Here is a 25,369-nt window from a genome sequence, read left to right on the forward strand (position 1 = left end):
TTAAGTATTCTTGTGAACTTACAATGATTTTCAATATATATGGTCCCGCTATATATAAAATTAAATATGTGTAGCTACTTATTTATAAACACACAAACAACAAAATCCCATCAATTCTATCCTCAGGCTAGAGAAACAAATCTCAAGTTATACACATACTCTGAGAATTTAGTTTTCAGGTGCAATTTTTTAAAAACTAACTATATTGGTGAGGATGTGAAGAAAGAGGAACACTCCTCCACTGCTGGTGGGGTTGCAAATTGGTACAACCACCCTGGAAATCAGTCTGGCGGTTCCTCAGAAAACTGGGCATGTCACTTCCGGAGGACCCTGCTATACCACTCCTGGGCATATACCCAGAGGATTCCCCAGCATGTAATAAGGATACATGCTCCACTATGTTCATAGCAGCCCTATTTATAATAGCCAGAAGCTGGAAAGAACCCAGGTGTCCCTCAACGGAGGAATGGATACAAAAAATGTGGTATATATACACAATGGAGTACTATTCGGTCATTAGAAACAATGAATTCATGAAATTCTTAGACAAATGGATGGAGCTGGAGAACATCTTACTAAGTGAGGTAACCCAGTCTCAAAAGATCAATCACGGTATGCACTCACTGATAAGTGGATATTAGCCTAGAAACTTGGAATACCCAAGAAATAATCCACATATCAAATGATGTCCAAGAACGGAGGAGTGGCCCCTGGTTCTGGAAAGGCTCAGTGTAGCAGTATAGGGCAATACCAGAACAGGGAAGTGGGAAGGGGTAGATGGAGGGAAGAGGGCTTATGTGACTTTCGGGGAGTGGGGAGCCAGAAAAGGGGAAATCATTTGAAATGTAAATAAAAATATATCAAATTAAAAAAACCTAACTATATTTTTATTATTTTTATATGTATGGATATTTTGCCTGCACATATGTCTGTGCACCATATGTGTGCCTGGTGCCTGAGGAAGTCAAAAGAGGATATGGGATCCCCTAGAATTGGAGTTACAGATGGTTGTAAGCTGTCAAGTGGGTACTGGAAATAAAAACTGGATAGGCCTCTAGAAGAGCAGCCAAGTGCACTTAATTGCTGAGCTATCTCTCCAGGCCATGAGTGGCTCTTGTAAACGAAGAAAAAAGTGAGTAAAGCCAAAGTGCTGTATTTTAGAATTTATCTCAGTCAAAGCACTAAAGCACAGCACACAAATGAGCAATTCTTCCTCCTTTCCTCCTCAGGAATATATAAAGTAAGCAAAAAGACAAATCCCAAATCTCCATAGCATGCGGTGTTTTAAGTAGATTTTAGCCCATAGCATTTAAGGGTTGAACTGTAGCAGGGTCACACCATTAACAGCCCCTCAATTAAACCTCCAGGAACCAGAGAGCAAATAGCTTTTGGTTGGCCATGTTTATAATCTATCCAATAAACGGGAGATAAATGGTCTAGTAAAGGAGGCAAACCAGGTAAACTTACTTTAGGGCATCCAACTAAGTTCTATGTTAAATAAAGGGAGACAAATAAAGGGACTTACCTGCACTGCCAAGCTGTTTATAAAACCTGTACTCTAAATGAAGTTGTGGAGCACGTGATTTTATTGGTTCCTGAAACCCAAGAAGAAAAACTGTGATCAAATTTCAATAAATGGGCTTTTTTCCCAGTCTGAGATTTTTAGCATCAATAGAGCAAAGATCCTTTAATGTTTTGAAGATGATCTCCACATGATAGTCTGTTCTTACCACGGTTGTCTTTGGGAGTGCAGATAAAACAAGATGAGCTGGATTAGATGTAACCCTCTCACAGGGAGTCCATGAGCCATCACTCAAAGGCAGCTCTCGGTATGAAATCCTCTTACAAAGTGGGCTTACTCACCAGCCTGCCTTCTCCCCTTCTTTTCCACTTTGCCAATAAATCATTGTGTATTTAGGCAGGATGACTTCAAACTCTCAATCCTCCTGCCCCTTGGACTGCTAGGATTATATATAGTAGGACACTATTGTGCCTGGTTTAGACATCAAATCTTAAAAAAAACATAGTGAATATCTCTTTCTTGTGCTATTATGAACTCTGGGTGGTAAACAGTTTGAAAAATTAATGCACATTAAAGCACATTTTCAAATACACAAAAATTAAGAAGAAAGAAAAAGTAATCTGAGGATCTACTATTTCAGATAGTCATTATTAAAGTTTTGGTAAATTGGGGGGGGTAATTTTTTTTTTTTTTTTTAGGCCATGTACCTTGAATTCTCTACACAGTTCAAGCTGGCCTCAAACTTGGAAATCTGTCTTAGTATCCCAAGTGCTAGGATCAGAGGTGTGTACCACAATGCCTGGCTTATGTGCCAAGCCTTAAGCACTTATCTGTACCTATTACACAGATAATTTTATACAAAGGAGATCTGAGTAGATTTGTTGTTTACTATGTGTGTGATGTGTGAACAGTTCTCCTGGTTGGAATACATCCTGTGCATGCATATGCTTACTGCTTCCAGCTTTCAACAGTATGAACAATGCTGTTACAAACATTCCTTTGTGTATTTTTGTTTAATCTTGCAAGAATTAAAGACTGTAAATGCAACATAAATCAGTAACTTTGATAATGTGGTGTTCACTTTTTTGTTTGTTTACTTTAAGACAGGGTCTTTCTATGTAATCCTGGCTGTCCTTGAACTCACAGAGATCCATCTGCAGCTGCCTTAGTGATGAGATCAATGGCATACACCACCACACCTGCTTTTGTGTGTTTAATTTTCAGTAACAGTAATATCTTTCCTTATTTAGGAAGGAGGCTTTTAAAAGGTTTTATTAATATACATTAATTAAATAAAATAAGAGATTATGCCATATTCATATATACATATATAATGGATACACACACACACTCCACTGCCCACTCTATCATCCATGGGTCACTTTATTTTCCCAAATAGTTCCCTTTTAATTTATGTGGGTTTTTTCCCTCTTTTTAATCTAGATTCCATGTATTGAAACAACCCACGGTAAAACAAAACAAAACAACCATGTGGTTGGTATCAGTCTTTCCAATAAAAACTGGACTCTTTTGTCAAGCATAGCGGTTCATGCCCTCAATTCCAGTACTTAGAAGGCTGAGGCAAGGAGATCATCTACAGGTTTGAGCCCAGCTTGAGTTATATAATGAGTTACAGACTAGCTTGGACTACAGAGTGAGACCCTGACTAAAAACAACAAAACTCCTACAGAATAGAAACAATAATCAACAATGAGGGAACTTCTAAATCTTTATAAAGCAGACAAGCAACCACACATTGCTCTGTCACACCTAAGAATTGAGTGATTAACTGTTCTAAACAGATGTGTAGTATGGGCAAATAGCTAATCTAATGCTATCTAGCCTTAAAGATAAAAGAGTTTCTTGTCAATTTGGTATACATACGATAGGGAAAAACTATCACAAGGTTTTTTTTTTTTTTTTTTTTAATTATCACCCAGGTGTGGGGTCACCTGCCTTTAAGAGTTACGGGCCAGTTTGGAATACAGATCAAATTTCAAGCCTGTCAGAGTTATATAAGACTCTGTCTTAAAACAAAGCAAAACCACACACGCCCATGCACACATAAAAACCTCAACCATCTAACCAACCGAAACTAATCATCAAGCCTATCCTTTATAATCTGTTTATAATCTCTATAACTTTAGTATTTGGGAGGGTCTTGGTTTTAGGATATCGGTGGACTACATGGAGGGCAGCCTAAGCTACAGATAAACCCTTATTAAAAAACAAAACTAAAACTACCACAACCAAAACTTCTTAAAAATGCCCACTCAATGAGGATGCCTACTTGCAAAGCAGGAAGGTAGGGCTGATGAAGGAACGCTATGGAGGAACTAGAACCCTTTTGCTTTGTCAACCTTAATTTAAAATGCTACACTTTCACTTTCCCAGCACTTGGGAATTGGAGTCAGGAAGATCATGAGTTCAATGTTATCCTTGGCAACATATCAAGTTTGAAACAAGTTTAAACTACATGAGAGATCACCTCAGAAAACTAAATAAATAAATAAATTGAATGGTGCAATTGAAAATGTTGTAGTCAATCATTTCTACTTCTTGGTATAGATTATAAGCTTGTGCCACCATAATTGGTTTTATGTGGTATAGGGGAATCAAAATCAGGACTTCATGCATGTTAGATAAGCATTCTACCAATTGAGCTACAACCCAGCTCCTCAAACATTTATCATACTTTTGTAGTATCAACATTCAAAAATATATCTTCTATTTCAAAATATGCGAAATAAATACTGTTATCTAACAAAAAATCTGTATTTTCTTAGGACATAGAATCTATAAATCACAGAACTATGAAGCTTCTTTCAAATTTCCTTAATAAAAAAAAGGGGGTGAGGGGGAACCGGGAAAGGGGAAAGCATTTGGAATGTAAACAAAGAATATAGAAAATAATAATAATAATAAAAAAATTCCTAATTCATTCATCTGTTACATTTAAGAAAGGATAAGGTAAATAAATTTGGATATTTATACCCTCAAGGAATTCCATTAAAGAATTCACAGCATTCAACAATAACTAGCATTGAACTATGTGCTTCCTGAGATCATCATAGTTAAGAGAAAAGCACATAATACTAATACCATGGTAGTTCCTTTCCTGCAGTCTTCAGACAGAAGGACTACTCTTAGTTTGGTGTTAGGTCAAAAGACAAATACAGCCCACTATTTTGTTTTTACTTTGTATGTATATGTATGCACTCATATAGCTTTTTTAGTTTTAAGACAGGATCTCATGTAGCTTAGGCTAGCCTTGAACTTGGTAAGTAGCTGAGGATAACCTTGGGTTCCAGATCTTCCTCTCTCTACCTCTTAAGTACTGGGACTGCAGCCATGAGACAGACACCCACACTGTTTTTTGTTTGTCTTAAAGAATTATTTATTTAACGAATATGAATACACTGTAGCTATCTTCAGACACATCAGAAGAGGGCATCAGATCCGATTACGGATGGTCGTGAACTACCGTGTGATTGCTGGGATTTGAACTCAGGACCTCTAGGAGAACAGTCAGTGCTCTTAACCGCTGAGCCATCTCTCTAACCCCTTGTTTTGTTTTTTGAAAATATCTCTCATTCTATACCCCAGGTTGACCTAGAACTTTTGATAATCCTTCTTCATCTTCCAAGTGAAATTATGGATGGGAGTCACCATACCTGGTTATTTTGCATATGTGTTTAAGATCTACTTCATTTGTATTCATGTGTTTGCATCTCTGTGTGTGTATATATGTGCATATAATGTACAATTGCCACGAAGGACAGAAGAAGCAGCTGGAGTTCAAGGCAGTTGTGAGTCACCTGACATGAGTGCTGGACACTGGACTGCAGCACGTGCTTTTTACTATTCAGACCCTTCTGCAGCCTCTACTTTGCATATTTTTAAACAGTCTTCAATTATCAATTCTTCCTTCTCCATTATTATGTGTATATAAGGGGGGGATCCATGTGCAAGAGAGAAGGGGTGTGCAGGACATTTTGGGAGTTACTGTTGGGAGATCTTCCACATTCACACAGGTTCTGGGTATTAAACTCAGGTTGTCTGGACTGCATGGGAAGCATATTTACCTTCTGAGCTGCCCCAAATGGCCCTGCTTTGTCAACTTTTAAACGTTCTTAAAAACTTAAAGGCAAGAGCTACAGCGAGATTTAAACAAAGTAGAGTTGCAACAGCAGTACCTGACTTGTGGTGGTGGCACATACTCTGGAGGCAGGAGGCAGAGGCAGGCAGATCTCTGAGTTTACGTCCCACCTAGCCTATAGACTGAGTTCCAGAAAAGCCAGGGCTACACAGAGAAACTTTGTTTTGAAAAACAACAACAAAAACAGTAGTACTAAGTTTCTTGCAATTCTGTGGCAGATGTGAACAGAGAGCTGGCCATCTGCCAGAATCATGGCTTTTCTGGAACACACAAGCCTGCCTGAAATCCTAGACCAAGTGACAGATGGCTGTCATATAGGATCTTAATACTTCACAAAAATGTTGCTTACAATGAAAGAAGATCAATTACTATTGTTCTGTGTCCCTTGAGTAAGTTCAACAGCAAGGAATGAGATGTACAGACAGGACTGCTATGCTCTAAACATGATTCTCACTGCAGTCTCTCCTGCCTTCCTCTAACTCATGTTAAACACATACTCTGAGCTATAGCCCTAGTCCCTAATTCTACTTTCTGTTTAGGCAAAACAAAGCAGAATAAAGTTTCATAAAAGAAAATGGGGGGAAAGAAAATGTCTGCCAATGATATTAATGTTATAGAAACATCTCTATATAGGTCAAAGTGGTATGAACTTGACAGAAAAAAATCTAGACAGAAAGCCTCAAATGTCAAGCCTTTAATCCCAGCACACTGTGAGCTCAAGGATAGCCTGGTCTCCAATGCAAATTCCAGAACTGTTACCCAGGGAAATCATGTCTTGAAAAAACAAAACCAATGAACCAACCAATAACCAAAAACCAAACAAGCAAAAAAACCATGTGCTGAAAAAAATGTGCCAGCTATAACTGTCTAGACAACTTTTTAAAGCAGTGGTTCTAAAGGTGGAGAGATGGCTCAGTGGTTAAGAACACTGACTGCTCTTCCGAAGGTCCCGAGTTCAAATCCCAGCAACCACATGGTGGCTCACTACCAACTTTAATGAGATCTAACTCCATCTCCTGGGGTATCTGAAGACAGCTATAGTGTACTTAACATATAATAAATAAATAAATAAATCTTTTTTAAAAAAAGAGCAGTAGTTCTAAACCTGGGTCTCTCAACCCCTTTCACAAATCTCTAATTCCAAATATATTTACATTATGATTTATACTGGTAGCAAAATTATAATTATGAAGTAGCAATATGGTTGGGGTCACTACAACATGAGGAACTGTATTAAAGGGGTACAGCATTAGGAAGGTTGAGAACCACTGCTTTAAAACACCAATGGTCATATTTGTTATTTTTTTCTGTTAAATATATAAATAAATACCTTGCATTTAAAAAATAGATGCCAAGAGGCTCCAGAGAAATGCTCAGTAGTTTAGAGAGTACTTGCTATTCTCGCAGATACTCCAACATTCAATTCTTAGGATCAACAACAGAATTCACAACCATCCATTACCTCCAGTTCTAGGGGACAGGAACAACCTCTTCTAACCTCCAGGGGCATCAAATCTGTGCGCGCGTGCGCCACACACACACACACACACACACACACAGTCAAAACACTCATACTCATAAAATAAATCTACAAACAGTAACAAAATTAGGTATTGAGTTGGAACCATGAAAGAGAGTCCAGAGAATTACTTGTTCTTTCAGCTATGCTTTTTAATCAATTAACTTTTGATGCATTTTTGCTAGCACTTCATTTAGTATACAACATTACACATATACTGATTTATCATTATAACATTCTAATGGAGAGAAAATGGTTATCTCGCATCATATGCACAGTAAAAATAGCAGCATTATTGTGAATGCTTACAATAACTTCCTGTAAGAAAACATTAGCAATGAAAACACCAAAGCACAAAGACCACAGCACACACATTCTACTCACCAGTTTAATGGCTACATATTCATTGGTGTAGAGATTTTTACCTAAGGGGAAAAGAGAATGTATATATTTAGTGATATTAGCTTAGAAGGTCATGAGAAAGGTGGTTTTTCTAACTGGGCTCAGTACAGGAAGTCAGAGCTAAATGAAAAGCTAAACAGAAATAATGAGAACCAGCAAGACTAGGACAGAAAACAGGCTGAGAATCTAAAAATATAAGCTGCACAAGAGACTTGTTTTGTTTTAAAAAGGAGAAAACCAATCAAATCCACCCCCTCTTCTCTCCTTTATGACACCTACATACACACAACCTTATTATTTCTCAGTTATTAGGGCATTAAGTCAACTGAGAAGAAATGCCACAATCTCAAAGATAGAATTTTAAACTTGGTGAAGGTTAGAAGTAAGAAAACCAGGAATTGAAGGCCATTCTTAGCTGGGCAGTGGTGTCGCATGCCTTTAATCCCAGCACTTGGGAGGCAGAGGCAGGTGGATTTCTCAGTTCGAGGCCAGTCTGGTCTATAGAGTGAGTTCCAGGTCAGCCAGGGCTACACAGAGAGACTCTTTATCGAATCCCCCCCCCCCCCCCAAAAAAAAGGTCATTCTTGGCTACTTGTTGAGTTTAAGGCCAGCCTGGACTACATGAGCTCTTATCTCAAACCTCCTCCCATCTCTAGAAAGAACATTTAAACTCAGATCAGGGATGTAGTTAAGAGGGAGGAGGAAACAAGAGATGAATATTTAAGGTGAACCAAGGTGGTAGTCAAGTTCAGCAATGGAACAAACCTGGATACCACAGTGAACAAAGAAAATAAGTACTGTAGGTGACAGAAGAACCAGGGAAGGAGTATCAGGAGTTCAATTTCTCCCTTTGAGAAACAGTATTTTAAGAGCTGAGGACTGGGTAAGATCATTTCAGGAAGAGAAAACTGCAAAAGCAAACAAAAATAAAGCTGAAGAGGCTATAGACTCAGAATGACATCCTTAAGTTTAGTGAATATCAGGGAAGGATGAAGACTTGACAAAGCAAAAATTGGAAAAGGCTACAAATGTATTAGGAAAACCTCAATACCATTCTAAGTTTAAAGCAGGAGATTTGGTGGCAGAGTGATCACATAATCAGATCTACAACTCTGAATGATTATGTATGAGGCAGCATAAGAATTAACTAGAAAACAGGAAAGCAGAAGTAAAGGAATGCATATGAATGATTTACTACCCATCACACACAGGCACCATCCGTCCAAGATGAGCCACAGGCAGTTCTCCTGTTAGAGATATGCCCTAGCTTCTCACACAGTCCAGTGTATGTGATTAGAAACTCAGCCAATAAATTATATAATGTGCTGATACTAAGACAAAAACATGAACAAGTACATAGAAGAAAATTTCAAGTCAGAAAGTCAAGTAACCTGAAAAATAAATGTTACTTCTTTTATTTAAAAAAAAAAAATTCCAGATAGGAAATGGTAGGTGACACACACCTTTAAGTTCTAGGAGTGGGAAGTCAGAGGACAGGTGGATCTCTGTGAGTTCAAGGCCAGTTTTGTCAACAACAGCAGTTCCAAGCCACTCAGAGCTATATAGTAAGGCCCTACCCTATCTCAAAAGAAAGAAAGGAACCTTTGCCAGGCAGTGGTGGTGCACACCTATAATCCCAGCACTTGGGAGGCAGAGGCAGGCAGATTTCTGAGTTCAAGGCCAGTAAGGTCTACAGAGTGAGTTCCAGGACAGACAGGGCTATACAGAGAAACCCTGTGTCAAAAAGAAAGAAAGGAACCTTTGGTTTCTTTGAACACTTGAATTTTTTTTTTTAAAAAGATGTGTGATTTTTATGATACTATAGATTTGTTTAAATACAATTATTTTTCCTTAAGTTTACATGTAAAAAAACAGGTTCCAAGAATAATGTGTCTTATTTGTTCTGCAGCTTAGTACACAGAGGCCCTGATCTATCACAATACTCTCTGAGGTGTGCATGCTGCAGAGGAAGGCTGTCCGAGGCATCCACAGGATGCTTCTTTCACAGATCCTTTCTGGCTTCTTGCCATTTCTTCACGTGTACCACATTCTATAATTGTCTGAGTCCAGTCACAGAATATCAGATTCCTCATTTTCTAGCATGTCACATGATTAGATTATGTTTAGGGGTATTTCCTCGTTTGTGTGTTGATATATGGGGGATAGAATTCAGGGTCTTCCACATACTAGGTATGACCTGTACTACTACTGAACTACATCCCCAGCCTGAAAAAAAAATCCTTAGAAAAATTTCAAGGGGCACAGGGTTTTACCTGGGTAGCAAGGAACTGGCTCTTATACAAGATTCAAGAAGTTTAATAACACAAATAGTTTCTAGAAAATTGTAAACTGTAATGTCCTGTCAGTTTTTTTGTTTTAAGACAGGATCCCTTTATAGTCTGGCCTGGCTTTGTAGATCAGGGTGGCTTAGAACTCAAGAGATCCACATGCCTTAGCCACCTTAGTGCTGGAACTGAAGGCAGATAAAACCTGGCCAGCCTATCTATCTATCTATCTATCTATCTATCTATCTATCTATCTATCTATCTATCTGGAAGACAGAGTCTCAAAATGTAGCCCAGGCTAGACTTGCACTCATAACAATTTTCCTGCCTCAGCCTCTTAAAACCAGAATGACAGGTATATGTCAGGTATGTTACATGTATTTCTTTTAACCTTAGGGAGACAGTATGTTTCCTGAGGACAAGATGGGGGGTGTGTGTGTGTGTGTGTGTGTATGTGTGTATGTGTGTGTGTGGTGGGGGAGGGGGAAAGGGAGAAAGGGGAGAGAGAAACTGAGAGAACATTCATTGTCTATTAGACTTGTCATTTAGCTACATCTCTAACCCATCTACACTTCTTCCCCTCCCCCTCCAGACAGGGTTTCTCTGTGTAGCCCTGGCTGTCCTGGAACTCACTCTGTAGACCAGGCTGGCCTTAATCTCAGAAATCCGCCTGCCTCTGCCTCCCAAGTGCTGGGATTAAAGGTATGTACCACCACTGCCCGGCTCCATATATACTTCTTATATTCCCAGTAACAAATACAGTATCTAACATATAGTAACAGATGTTTGCTAAAGTGAACCAAACTGACTTAGTCCTAGCTCGTGGGTCCAATTACTAGGAGGTGATTGAATCAGAAGAGGCTGACTTATCAATGGATTAGTTCAGTGGTAGATTCATAATTTGATGGCACTACTGAAGAGCCTAATGAGAAGAAGTTGATTATCAGGACATAGTTTTGAATTGTCTATCTAGATCCTAGAAACCCTCCCTCCCTTCTTACCCCTCCCCAATCCCTCAGTTTTTTTCTTCCAGATCCAATGAGGTGCACAGCTCTGCTGCACTACACAAGTTAGTCATATGTTATGCTTTAAATCAGCCAATAGCAACAAACACAGGGAATTACGGACTGAAGCATTTGGAACCAAGAACTTGATAAAGCTCTCGTCTTGTATGTACTTTATGAGAAACTAATATACAGATAAGATTTTATCAACGTGCCGAGAATCAATTTTCTCTTATGCTAAGAGAAAATCAAGTGGTATTTTAAAAGTTTTATCTTAGTGCTACATTATAAAATATAAGAGAGTAACTAGGGGAAAAAACAGGGCATTACATAGCAGAACATTTAAAGAACCACATTTCTGACACAGTTGTTAGGATTATGGGATAGAGCATGTGAAAGTCCTTTGTAAACTGAAAAGTACTAAATAATTCTAAGTTTCATTATTATTTTAAGTATGAGGTAACAGCCTCCTCTAAAAAGACTAAAACAAATAAAATTTATTTCTTAGATATTTTGAAGAGAAAAAATAAGTGCCTCCAGTTTACATTTAATTAGGAGATAAGAAAATAAGGGCCAAAGTCCTGTTCTTATGCTGAGTGTGGCAGACCACCCCTTTAATCTAGCACACAGAGTAAAGACAACAAGATCTCAGTTTAAGGGCCACGTGAGATCCTATCTAGAAGGGCAAACAGTGAAAGAGCCAGGGGGCAGGGGTGAGGGTGGGGAGAGAGTTATGCTCTTAGTGAGTGGAGAACAGAGAAGACTGGAGAGGAGAGGAATCAGTGTGCTTTTCTTCAGTTCTCTCTAAACTGTAAAGTGATAGATTATGAAGTGCTTCTCAGCTTCAATTTTCTATATAAAATATACACTAAATGTTGAAGTAAAGCTATTTCCTGCAGACATGAAAAGACCATCTGCTATCATGAAGAATGACTCTTATGACCTATGAATACCTTGGTCTCCAGTCATCTCGACAAGAAAAGTAAGCAATACAGTGGCAGCTGCATACATGGCAATAACAACGGGGCTGCTAACATTCTCTGCTAGAAAAAAGGTAGAGTGGGTCTTCTCCAGATCCAGTCACCACCACTCTCCTCACTCCCTTCAGCTCTGTGTGTTCTGGAACAGGGTGAGAAAGTATATTAAAGACAGAAGGCTGACTAGGAGTTAAGACTACAGTGAAGCAGCTCTCCAGAATTGGGACCTTCTGGTGATGTATCATTCATCTAGTAATCTACTTATCCATGCTGTTGTAAGTAGCCCCAATAAAATAATCAGGCCACCCTATAAAAGGGTTTCCTGAGCCTCTCGGTGCCCCTATCTGAAGAGAAGAGATGTTTCTTTATGTCTTCTGAGAGAACATAAGCATAAACTTAACTTTAGGTATGATGGCCGGATGGTGGTGGCACAGCCTGTAATCCCAGCACTCTGGGAAGCAGAGACAGGCAGATTTCTGAGTTCGAGGCCAGCCTGGTTTACAAAGTGAGTTCCAGGACAGCCAGGGCTATAGAGAGAAACCCTGTCTCGAAAAAAAAAAAATCAAAAAACCAAAACAACAACAACAAAAAAACAAAAACAAAAAAAAACCTTTTAGGTGTGATGGTTGATACACTACAAAAACAAAATGCTAACTGGCTTGTTTACTTTTTCTAAGAATGCCAAAAGAACTGTGTAAATAGCTAAAGACCACTGGAGGTGATGCGATAATTGTCCTGGGCCAAGCACTGTTCACATCAATTCCTTTGCTAGGGGGCAAAGGCAACATAAAAAGTGAACAGGGGCTGGTGAGACAGCTCATCCAGTAAAGGTATTTGCCAACAAGCTTGATGATTTGAGTTAGATACCTAGAGCCCACTTGGTGGAAGGGGACAACAAAAACCTTTGATATCCACATGTACACAGTGGCACATTCCCCCACCCAATAGGCAATAAACAAACAAACAAACAAACAGCTTGTAATTTTAAAAAATTGTATAAGCCAACAGGAAATGCAGACATTTAGAAATCCAATCATGCTGTCAATATACTCTGTGAATATACTGCACTAAAATTTTGCACTGGAAGAATTTAATGACAAAGATTGTGGGTCAAAATCCTATCCCTTTAAAATTAATAAACACTTCAACTAAACATATACATAAAATGTATCAATAACTGTGAGAAAAGGTAAGCAGCTCAATGAGCTGGCACGACACCAAGCACTCAAAGCTTTAGTATCCACAACATAAATCCAAAAGTCTAACTTTTTCTTCTAGGCTCTATCATTAATGGCAGAAAAATTGCAGTATTTACAAGTTTTGGAACACTTTTATCTAAACTCAGCTTTTCAAAGTAGCAGTCTAGATATGATATTGACATTAAAACATCTGAAGGAAAACTTCCTGCTTCAGTAAGTTACCTACAGTCTACATTTACTGAAAGCTTCAATACAACAGCATTTTTCAAAGAACCAGTAGCTCTTAGTTAGAGTCACACAATTAAGGAAACAAAGGGTTTAATCATTTTTTTATACCTGTCAAGCTTTCTTGCCCTAAAGTGAAATATAAATATCTACCTAAACTTTATTTCTTAAAATCCAGTAAGAAGAAATTGAGGCAGAAGCTGGATAGCTCAGCAAATAAGAGCAGAGCAGGAAGGACCAAAGTTCAGTTCTTAGCATCCATGTTGAGTGGCTTACAACTACTTGTAACTCCAGGTTAGGGGATCCATTGGTTTCTTCTAGTCTTTTCAAGAGGGAGCATGAGTGAGTGCATCTGTACACACACACATTAAAATCTTTAAGGACATGGAAAGGAAGGAAGGAAAGAAGGAAGGAAGGAAGGAGAGAGGGAGGGAGGGCGGGCAGGCAATTAGCATGGGAAATAAGTAAATATTTCTACATACCTATGAATAGTTACCATTCTACTTAGTGAAAAGAGGGCAGTTAGTCCACTGCTCCTTCCAGTCCAACGGAGAGAGCATTCTCTTTATGTGTACAGGATGATTAAGGGAAAGATTGGTATGACAATGTTAAACATTTCTCAAATAATGATCAGTTAATTGTAAAGATAATTTATATGCCAATTTTTGAATTTCAAAATTTCAAAAGCTTTTTGGGGCTGGAGAGATGGTTCAGTAATTAAGAGCACTACTCTTTTAGGGGTCCTGAGTCCAATCCCCAGTGACCACATGGTGGATTACAACTATCTATAATGTGATCTGGTGCCTTCTTCTGCCATAAAAGTGTACACAGAGATAGAGCACTCAGGGCTGGAGAGATGGCTCAGCCCTTAAGGGTACTGATTGCTCTTCGAGAGGTCCTGAGCTCAATTCCCAGCAACCACATGGTGGCACACAACCATCTGTAATGGGATCTGATGCCTTTTGGTGTGTCTGAAGACAGTGGCAGTGTACTCACATATATAAAATTAATCTTAAAAAAAAAAAAAAGGAAAAAAAGAAAAGAGATAGAGCACTCAAAATAAATGAATCGAAGAAGAAGAAGAAGAAGAAGAAGAAGAAGAAGAAGAAGAAGAAGAAGAAGAAGAAGAAGAAGAAGAAGAAGAAGAAGAAGAAATACTAATAGCACCGGGCTAGAGAGATGGCTCAGCAGTTAAGAGTACTTGTTCCTCTTGCAGAGGACCTGGGTTTAGTTCCTAATGTCAACATGGTGGCTTATAGTCATCCATAATGCGGGTTCAGGGAAATTCAATGCCTTCTTCTACAGGCATTAGGCACACTCATTCAGGCAAACACTCAAACACATAAAAACCAAACCAAACTAACAATAAAAAACAAAACAAAAAAACCAAGTATTACATATTTTTTTTTGGCAATACTGGATTGAACCCACTGATGATAGGCAAGTACTTCACTACTGAGCTTCAGCTAGTTGTTGTCTTTTTGATTAGGTGGGTTTTGAGATAGTGTCTCATATCCCAGATTGCCTTTGAATTCATTATGTTGTCAAAGATGGATGGCCTGGTTTTCTGTCTCTACCTCCTAAGTTCTGAGATTACAGGAGGTGCCCACCATGCCTAGCTAGTAAGTACATGCTACCAACTGAGATATATCTTCACTTTAAAATATATCATAAAGGCTATATTATAGCTTTAGCATTACCCACCTCGGGTGGTGTTGTCACATATCACGTTTACTATTAACACAGGAAATGCTATTTTCCCCACATTTTTATGTTTCATTAGTAGGACATTAAGTGAATACATTAAAATATTTGTCAATATTTTACTTACTTGGTTAGAAGCATGCTCTCATTAAGTAGCTAAGGGTCCTCTCAGACTTGCTATGTGTCCCAGATTGGCATGCAACTGTACATCCTAATGCATCAGCCTCCCAAGTGGTATGATTACAGGTGTATGCACTATCCTTGGTTTTCACCTTTATTCATAAAGATCTTAGGACATCCATTTTACTCTCATTGCAGCATTGGGGAACAAACCCAGGTGTTCCCATATGAAAAGCAGTCTGCCATTCTATAACCCAGCAACATATCTAAGCCCCAATGCATTCTTTGGAGAAAAATAATTTCTAAGAAAGGTAGTTTACAACACTTAGATATTATTTTGGGAAATTTTTATTTCAGACATAAACATTTTATGTGTATGGAATTATAATATTTATTCTTTTATGTAACTAATGGTCAGAAGAGTTATCTATAAAAATTGATTGAAAATCAGTTTCAATGATTTCATTTTGAGATAAAATGCTTAGAATAGGGATTAGTCTCATTTCTAAGACTTTCCTCAAGAATCAAACATTCTAGAGTTGGAGAGTTGGCTCATTGGTTAAGAGCACTGACTGTTCTTCCAGAATCAGTATACTTACATAATTAAAAAAATAAAAATAAACATTAAAAAAAAGAAAAAAGAAAAAAAAAGCTGGAGGCAGAGGCAAGTGGAGTGGATCTCTGTTAGTTGGAGGCCAGCCTGGTCTACAGAATGAGTTTAAAGACAGCCAGGGCTAGACAAAGAAACCCTGTCTCAAAACAACAACAAACAAAAAACGATCAAAAACTTGGGAGTGCTGAGATTACAGGTTTGTGCAATCACAGCCATGTTGGGGCCTCAAAACGTGGGCCCTGAGCATGCAAGGAAAGTACTCTACAAACCAAGTTACAATCCCAGCTCCAGTTCATTCTTTTAACTAGATAAATAATACAAAACTTTGTTTATCTATGCCAGTGCTTCTCAACTTCAGCTTCTTCTTTGTCTTCTCCCCACATGCCCCTCCGAGACAGGGTTTCTCTGTGTAGCCCTGGCTGTCCTGGAACTCACTCTGCAGACCAGGCTGGCCTCGAACTCAGATATCCGCCTGCCTCTGCCTCCTGAGTGCTGGGATTACAGGCGTGCGCCACCACTGCCACCCAGCACAACTTCATCTTCTTAATGCTGCAGTTCTTTACTGCAGTTCTCATGTTTTTGTGACCCCTGATCATAAAATTTTTTTAAAGATTTATTTATGTTATAAGTACACTGTAGCTGTCTTCAGACACACCAGAAGCAGGCATCAGATCCCATTACGGATGGTTGAGTCACCATGTGGTTGCTAGGAATTGAACTCAGGACCTCTGGAAGAGCAGTCAGTACTCTTAACCACTGAGCAATTTCTCCAGCCCCATAAAATTATTTTTGTTGCTACTTTATAACTATAAATTTGCTAGTTATGAGTCATAATGTAAATATTTTTTAGAGACAGATTTGCCAAAAAGGGTTGTGACCCACAGATACATGCTATAATTAACTCTGTCCCTGCAAAGTCTATGTACTGGAAGTCTAGTTATTGGGGAGGGGCTTGATATCTTTAGATTATTGAGGGCATAGTCTTGGAAAGTAGTTTACATGACAGGCTTGAAGTTCTCATACAAGGATGCTTACATATAACTCACAGGTCCTTCAGCTCTAGCAAAGCCATATGCAAGGCAGCCAGGGTTGAGCAATCAAGACTATATACTATGCTATTTGGCCTCTGAAATCGTAAGCTAAAGGAAAGTTTTTCTTTTTTCCCTTTTCCTTCCTCTTTCCCTCCATAAATATCTTGCGTCGGATACTTTGTTATATCTTAGGTGAAAAGATATTTGAGTTGTTTTAACATCTTAACATCTTTAACCAGACTATCTTCAAAAGTGGCTATGCCATTTTACTTTCCCAATATCATTGTATAAACAGTCCAATCTCTATCTAGTTTTCCCAGCAAACACTAATTCTTTCCAGAGTTGGTAAATTTGAAGTAGTTTTCATCTGTATTTCTTCAATGAGTAAAGAAGTCGAACACTTTTCATGTTTATCTTTTGATAATTAAAATATATTCAAATTATTTCTCTGAATTAAAGTATATTCAAATTATTTGTTCATCTTTTAAAAGATTTATTTTTAATTATGTGTGTGTGTGTATGTGTGTGTACATACATGCTTGCACTAGAGGCATTGGATCCCTTGGATCTGGAGTTACAGGAGACTGTGAGGAAACCAAAAGAATACAGGAAACTAAACCTGGGTCCACAGAGACATACGTGCTCTTAAGTGCTGTGTGTGTGTGTTTGTGTGTGTGTGTAAGTTTCCATGTGGCTTTATCAACTGTCTTTAGTATTAACTATCTATCCCTTTCATATCTCCTCTGTCCTGTCCTCCCATCTATGCATACTGCTGGGAAAGAAAAGGAATAACCAGCTTACCCAGGTATGAACCCTATGAGCTACACTAATGACTGTCCTGGAAAGATGTGTCCACTAGTGTAACAGTGGCTTAGATATTATGGATAGATAACCAGTACCTCTCTGATGGATTTAAAGCCTGCTCTATAATATAGGACTCATGCCTATCTGGTACTATTAACTAGGGCCAAAACTGAGGGCTGAGCAGGTCACAGACTGTAGGAGAGAACCTAATACTATTCTAAATGACTGCTTCCTAAGTTCTTATCTACGGATCTGAACATTTCTCAAACATCATCAGTGAAGCTTCTATTTTCAATAGATGCAATTGATATAGACACCACAACTGGTCATACTGCAGAGAACAGACTGTGGAGTGTTCAACTCTAAATCAGACATTTATGCTGTATCTCCCCTCAAGGTTAAGAGATCATCACAGAAGAGGGGATAGAAAAATCCTAGGAGCCAGAAGTAAATGTCTGTAGTATTTGACCAATATGACAAGGTAGTTGTGAATACAAATTGTAAATATAAAATTCTAGCAACTATGACTGTATGCACAAGACATGTCCAAAACAAAATACCAGCATAAAGAAAAGTTCAGGAACTCCTACTCTAGTTGAGTCATTCCCACAGATTAATTTAGATTGCGTGTAAGTATATGTGTGTGCACATGTGTGAGTTTATGTATGCATATGCCTGAGGAAGCCAAAGAGTATTGACCTCCCAGGAACTGGAGTTATAGGAAGTTAAGAACCACCAGTGTGGGTCCTGGGAACCAAACCTGGGTCCTCTGCAAGAGCAGTAGACCCTCCTAACCTTAGCTACCTCACCAGTCACCATGGTACTTCTTTCTTTTCTTGTCTTTTTTATTTGTTGTTTTATTTTTGTTTTTTGCTTTTCTTTGAGACAGGGTTTCTCTATATAGCCCTGGCTGTCCTGGAACCAGCTCTGTAGACCAGGCTTGCTTCAAACTCAGAGAGATCTGCTTGCCTCTACCTCCTGAGAGCTGTGATTAAAGGTCTGCCCCCACCACTGCCAGAGAAGCCATGGTGCTTTCTTAATTCCTGTATCAAGCCAAAACTTTTTAATAATTGAAACAGATGTACATACAAATTTTGGAACTGTGTTTGTGCCATACACTTATCAAAGTTAATATAGTCACAAACTATCTTACACATTTATCCTATCACCCACTCTAGTCCTTTATTACTAACTTCATTAAAGCCTTCTTCATTCACAAGGTCTCCTTAAGCTAGTAAATACTGACCCTTTCCTCTCAAAGAGCTAGTCACCAATTTCTGCTAGTCCTGAAGTATTGAATTAATCTCTTTTGCTACAGCCAGGCTGGGAACCTGGAGAAGTTGCTTACATCTACTTATCTACTTATCTACTTATCTATCTATCTATCTATCTATCTATCTATCTATCTACCTATCTACCTACCTACATACCTACCTACTTATCATCTATCTATCTCTATTTATCCATCCAATGATTACAAGTGTTTTACCTGCAGGTATGGCTGTGCACCAGTGTTTGCAGAGACCAGAAGAAGGTTCGAGCCTCCTGAAACTGGAGTTACAGATAATTGTAAACTGCCACGTGAATGAAATCAAACCTGGTACCTCTTGAAAAGAAACCAGTGCTCTAAGCCATCTCTCTAGGCCCCTAGCCAACCACTTTATTGAGTATACATTATATATCATACATAATGAAACAAAGTGCTGACACACAACCACATCCTGGAATAGAAGAAAGTACAATGCAGTAAGCAGCACATGCGAGCAAGGACTAGAGGACGCCTCCTCCTTTCCTGTATCAATGGATCTGTGTCATTCCTCTCTTCAAGATTCTATTCCAGATCCTTCATGATTCTATCCCAGAGTCACAGAAACACCTCACAACTTGGTCCTAACTTACCTAACAGCACATCTATTGCTTTGTTTTATTTGACTTCACATCTTTTGGCTCAGCTATTTATAATCCTCTGCTGCACTGATAAAATGCTGAGTAATTTCACCTAGAAATTTTGTATCCTGGAACTGGAAAGAGTTCCTCCTTAATGTCTAGCAGCAAAAGTATTATTACAAATAACTCCTTTCTGAAAACCTTCATTTTATGTCTGCCAATGTAGGTTCTATACAACTTATCATATTTATTGTTTTGTATTATAATTTGGTTTTCTCTTGTACCAGAAGACAATAGTATCTTTAGAAAAAGAAACCAAATTCTACCCTATGTAATCTTCCCTAAACTTTACAGTAAATATTCAAGAAATAGTTGAGAATCAAAATGTATTGATAAGGCAAGAAGTAGCAGCAAGTAGTAGTAGTAGTAGTCTAGCACTTGGAAGACTGAGGCAAGATACTACATAGTTAAACAATGCTTCAAAAATGGTGAAGGAGAAAACAAGAACTGGGTGGGGGTGTGTGTGAGGGGGATCGGTAAACCCTGCCAGTAGTTTTTGTTTGTTTGTGTCTTGTATACTCAAACAATAAGGCCACTGCTTACTACTATTGCTGCATAGGGAAAGAACAAAGAAAGTATACTTTGTCCCTTCTGTTACCTATCTGACAATCTACTTAATAAATAACTAAAAATACTCAGAAAAATCCCTGCACTTGAAAGAGAGGCACTATGATACCCACTTGCATCTGGGAGATAAAGGCAAGAATCAGAGATCCAAGCAAATAAAACATCAAGTTAAAAAAAGAAAAGGACCAAGTAAGGAGAAGTCATGACAGGAAACAAAGGAACACTTTTACTTTAGTAATTAACATAGCAGGTAAAATTCTTGCGATGCAAGGTTAACAGCATAAGTTTGTTGGATGGAACTCACATAAAACTGGAAAGAGAGAACTGATTTAACAAAGTTTTGTCTTCTCAAAACTCAAAAGTTCCATGTATACACAGTGAAAGACGTGTATGTGTGTGTGTGTGTGTGTGTGTACATACATCCACATACCCCACACAGAAGAATCCTGCAGGTGCAGAGCTAAAGCAGAGATGTACCTACTGTTTGTGTGTGACCTTTCCTACTTTACATTTTCTGTTTTCTGCACAATCTTCTCCTTATATTATAGCAAGTGTAAAGGAAGAGATAGGCAACCCATTCTATGGCTAATAGAAGGATAAGGGCAGCTGAAGAGAAAGCTAAGTAATTCGAATTACAAGGAAAGTAAAAGTAAGATATGTCAGGCTCTGACCCCAGGTGGCTGGAAACTGAAGCAGGAGTATTTAGTCTGAGGAAAGATTGGGCTTCAGAGAGAAAGGGATCTCCCCATTCCCCTCAGTTTGTCTAAATAGTTTCTTTGTGTATCTCTGCTGTCCTAGAACTTCATCTGTAGACCAGGCTTGCCTTCAACTCAGAGATTCACCTATCTCTGTCTCCTAAGTGCTGGGATTAAAGGCATGCACTTCCACACCAGGGTCAGAAAGACAGTCTTTAAAATAAAATAAAATATAAAAGAAATATCAAAATTATCCCAGATTCACCAGAGAAAACAAAACAACAAAAAAACCAAGCACTCTGAAAGAAGAAACAGGCTATAAATTTATGTTTTTGATTTTCACATTTTCATGTAAATGTGTAATATAAATCTTAGACTTAAAGAAAACAAATTTCCAGTTCCAGTAGCTGAGGGTTTTCTTGGTCTTCATATAAATAAAAGCATTTTGGCTCTCAGAATATTCAAGTGTATGCATTAGAAATTGCTTCTTACTGGTAATTTTGTGGCTGCTTTTTCCATAACATATCTAATCCAAACAGCATAGTGGTGGTAAAACAAAGTCAATCTGTTAAATGAATGAATGTTTGCAAAACTAATTGCTGAAGCAACTGAGTAGTTGTTAGCAAGGCATGCAAAGGCATGAAATTATACACCTTCTATTTGCAGTAGCATCTAGTTTAGCTACTTAGAACATGAACACATCTCTAAATATGAAGGCCTTTTTATTATCCTACTCAGGTTCAATTCCAGGTTGTTAGTGTTCTATTATTAAAAATGAATCCATTCAGCCGGGCGGTGGTGGTGCACTCCTGTAATCCCAGCACTCTGGGAGGCAGAGGCAGGCGGATTTCTGAGTTCGAGGCCAGCCTGGTCTACAGAGTGAGTTCCAGGACAGCCAGGACTATACAGAGAAACCCTGTCTTGAAAAAAGCAAACCCAAAAAAAAAGAAAACTAAAAATGAATCCATTCTTCACATCTTCCAATTCAGTTCTATACCTAGAGATATGTAGCTAGAATATTGATATTTAATTAAGGATTGAAAAAGGCAACCATAGGTATATAATTGTTTTCCATTTTCTTTTGCATAATTACAAAACCAAAGGTTAAAAAACAAAACACCCATTTCATGTTTATACCCCACAATGGTCCAAATTATGATCAATTTTCATAATAATCATACCTTCAACAACTATTTAGAGGCTCGAGAAAAGCCTCAACAGTTAAAGAGTGCTGGCTGCTCTGCCAGAGGACCCTAGATTAGTTGCTTGCATCTACATATATGGTGACTCACAACTACCTGTTACTCTAATGCCCTATTTTTGATCTCCTTTAGATACCTGCACATACACAGAATATACTCACACAGACAAATGTACATAAAGATTAAAAAACAAAAGAAAACAGCTTTTCACATTTTCCATGTATAATAAGGTCTTTCTTAATTTTATAAGGTTTAGGGTGGTGGTAACATGTCTGTATTCCTAGCACTAATAGGTTGGAGGAGGAAAGGGTATAGAGGCAGAAGGATATTTAGAAGGCCAAGGTTATCCTGGTCTACACAGTAAGTTCTAGGCCAACCAGGGATGAATTGTGAGACCCCGTCTCAAAAACAATCTAACAAATTTCATTCCCCCACTAATATAGCATAGTATATTAAAAAGTATATATAATCCCAGTATAGGGTCTTCTCAATCTCACATCTTCCTGGTGGTTAACTGTCATTATTTGTCACCTATTCACAAATTCATATCTGAGCTGGACATGATGATGTTCACTTATAACCCTAGCACATAGGAGGCTGAAGTAAAAAGAATTACAAGTTTGAGGCCTGTGTAGGCTATATAATGAGTTCAAGGTCAGCCTGGGTTACAAAACAAAATGTATCTCAAAATTAAATATAAAAATTTTTACAGTAGGGCATGGGGACAAACTCCTTTACTCTGAAGAGGCAGAGGCAGGGAGATCCCGTAAGTTCAAGGCCAGCCTAGTCTATAAAACAAGATTTAAAACTGCTAGAGCTACACAAGGAAACTCTCTTGAAAAACCAGCAATAATAATAATAATAATAATAATTTTAATAAGTATAAACTCTTAAATTGGTAGAAAATTAAATATTCTATCACACATAAAGGGAAGCCTTGAAAAATAGCATCATGACTGATAATAACTATAGACTCCTTTGCAAAATCCTTAATGCCAGTAAGACCTGATCACCTGCTTATCTTGAAACCCAACAGAGAACGTTACTGCTGTTCATAAAAGCCATAGACATAATCAAGCTCTTACCTAATCTGAGCTCTCCGAAGTTCCCACACCCTATCTTCTTGCCAACCCTGAAGTTGGGTCCCACCATGAGAACCCCAGAGGATGTTGAAGTGCCAGATGGTCGGGAACAGTGTGTATTCCTTTGTGCCATGGTTTTAGTTGTCCGTTGTCTATCATCCTTTTCCCTATTAGAATGGTCCATGTTCCTACACGACAGTCTCTGAACAACGAGTGACCTCAGCGTGTATACTTCTCTTCAACACAGAAGTATGTCCAAATCACCACAGTCAGAGAATGAGGAGTTTTGGCACCATATTTATGCTTCTAACATTCTTCCAGAAGGTAAAAACCAGTGATCAGTTCTTGAAGAACATATAGTCTGTAGATCTCATGCATAGGAGGACATTTTGTAACCTGGATAAAAACCAAGAAAATTACAGTTAAAAAATAATTTCTAAAACAAACTGAGAAAGTCATTAATTAGAATGGATCTTATCTAATGATAAGTACAGTGATCTTCAGAGTTCCCTAAAATAGGTTTTGGTTTTTTCTCTTTCAAAATGTTAGACATCTGGATTAATTACTTACAAGTTAACACAATCTAAGTAAACTGCAAATCAGGACACTAAGGGAACACACTTAAGTATTCAATATGAAACATTTCTTTCTTTTTCTTTTTTCCGTTCTTTTTTTTTTTTTTTTCTTTTTGGTTTTTTCGAGACAGGGTTTCTCTGTGTAGCCCTGGCTGGCCTCAAACTCAGAAATCTGTCTGCCTCTGCCTCCCAAGTTCTGGGATTAAAGGTGTGCACCACCACTGCCCGGCTCTTCATCTGTTCCTTATATAGCATCCTTGATAACCAGAAAATCATAAATTATGTTTCCATGAGTTTTGTGAGCTACTCAAAACAACAGGATCCAGAAGTGAGGCATGAGAGAGCTACTTATTTATGACCAGTTGGTCAAAACCACAAGCAAAATAACCATAGACATAGAAGGGGAACCTCAACTTGGCAAAGTCAATTTTCAAGGTTGACATTGTCAGAGCAGAATTAGGACATCAAGGCTGTGTCTACCTCTGCAAAATTAATTCCTTACTTGTTGGTAGGAGAATCTTCACACCTTTTCAGGTGACAGAAATCTTCTGTTTGGACCATTATAGTGTAACAACTGTTAATACAGTTAAAAAAGAAAATATCCTCATCCCCTTTCTAGGATAGATTCACTTGCCTCTGCCTCCCCAGTGCTGGAACTAAAGGTATATGATGTCCACCCAACTACCAGGGTACAACAATTATCACTGTCATGTAACAGCAAAGGTTTCTAGGCTATATAAGCTTCCTACAACACTTCCACTTCTAATTCCCTAGCAATACAGTAACAGGTACAACGCGGCAAGATGTCAAGGGAAACACAGTACCTAATCCAATCTAAGGATATATGCTTATAGTACAACATTAGCTAAAATAATCTTTATATTATTACATTTGCTATTTGTTTTTGTGTTAAAACTGTTAAATGGCATTAGAATGTCCATAATACAAATAATTAATAAAATCAATTGCCTATGTGAACAATAGAACAAATTCTTATTCTGCTCATTTCCAAATGCACCCAATATTCCCTGCTTGTCTTTTATCCAAATCAAACTGTAATGGAGAAAGAAAAGCAAAGTTAAGACTGAAGATGTTTTATTTATATAGACATGTTTTACTTGTTGAAGGCATGTGTATGTTAGAGACTGACAGAGACATTTTTTTTTTCCTTATAGTAGAAATTGTTTCAGGACTCAAATAGAATGTGCAGCCCAAATGCACATTCAACTAATGCCTGAACCTTCAGATTATCATCACTATCATATTCTGAATGGCTTGTTTTAACAGCTACTAGTAGATAACATAAAAAAAAAAGATTGAATAGAATATATGAAGTAAATTTTATTTGAAACTTTAAGAGGGGGGAGGAGGACTTCTGGTCGGGGGATACAGATCAATAATACGATGTTTGCCTAGCATAGGCAAGGGCCCAGGGTTAATTTATACATTTTGTTTGTTTGTTTGTTTGATTGATTGATTGGTTGGTTTTATTTTACTTTATGTTATTTTTTGGTTTTTCAAGACAGATTTTCTGTATAGCTCTAGCTGTTCAGGAACTCACTCTGTAAACCAGGCTGGCCTCAAACTTGGGAGAGTTGCTTGTCTCTTCCTCCCAAGTATCATCAAACCCTGCCTCCCCCTCCCCAACCCCCTTTCTTTAAGGCTTCCAAGGAAAACAGAAAAAGATAAAACATATGCTTCTACTATTGAATTATTTGCACTCTTTAATTCTGACCA

At 38.1% G+C, this 25,369-nt stretch overlaps 1 protein-coding gene across 9 annotated transcripts in view; it reads right to left on the reverse strand.

Annotated features, from left to right (window-relative positions):
• The window catches only part of Csnk1g1 (casein kinase 1 gamma 1), a 132,762-nt gene that overhangs the window by 61,974 nt on the left and 45,419 nt on the right, over positions 1–25,369 (reverse strand). For all 9 annotated transcript variants that reach the window (XM_052187984.1, XM_052187980.1, XM_052187983.1 and 6 more), the window contains 3 exons: positions 23,061–23,453; positions 7,585–7,625; positions 1,526–1,595 (listed from right to left, as the gene is read on the reverse strand). In XM_052187984.1, coding sequence (XP_052043944.1) covers positions 1,526–1,595; positions 7,585–7,625; positions 23,061–23,241 — 292 coding nt within the window. In that variant the 5' untranslated portion in view covers positions 23,242–23,453. The remainder of the gene's footprint in view (positions 1–1,525; positions 1,596–7,584; positions 7,626–23,060; positions 23,454–25,369) is intronic.

The sequence above is a fragment of the Apodemus sylvaticus genome, chromosome 7, assembly GCF_947179515.1.
Source record: "Apodemus sylvaticus chromosome 7, mApoSyl1.1, whole genome shotgun sequence".
Lineage (NCBI taxonomy): Eukaryota > Metazoa > Chordata > Mammalia > Rodentia > Muridae > Apodemus > Apodemus sylvaticus.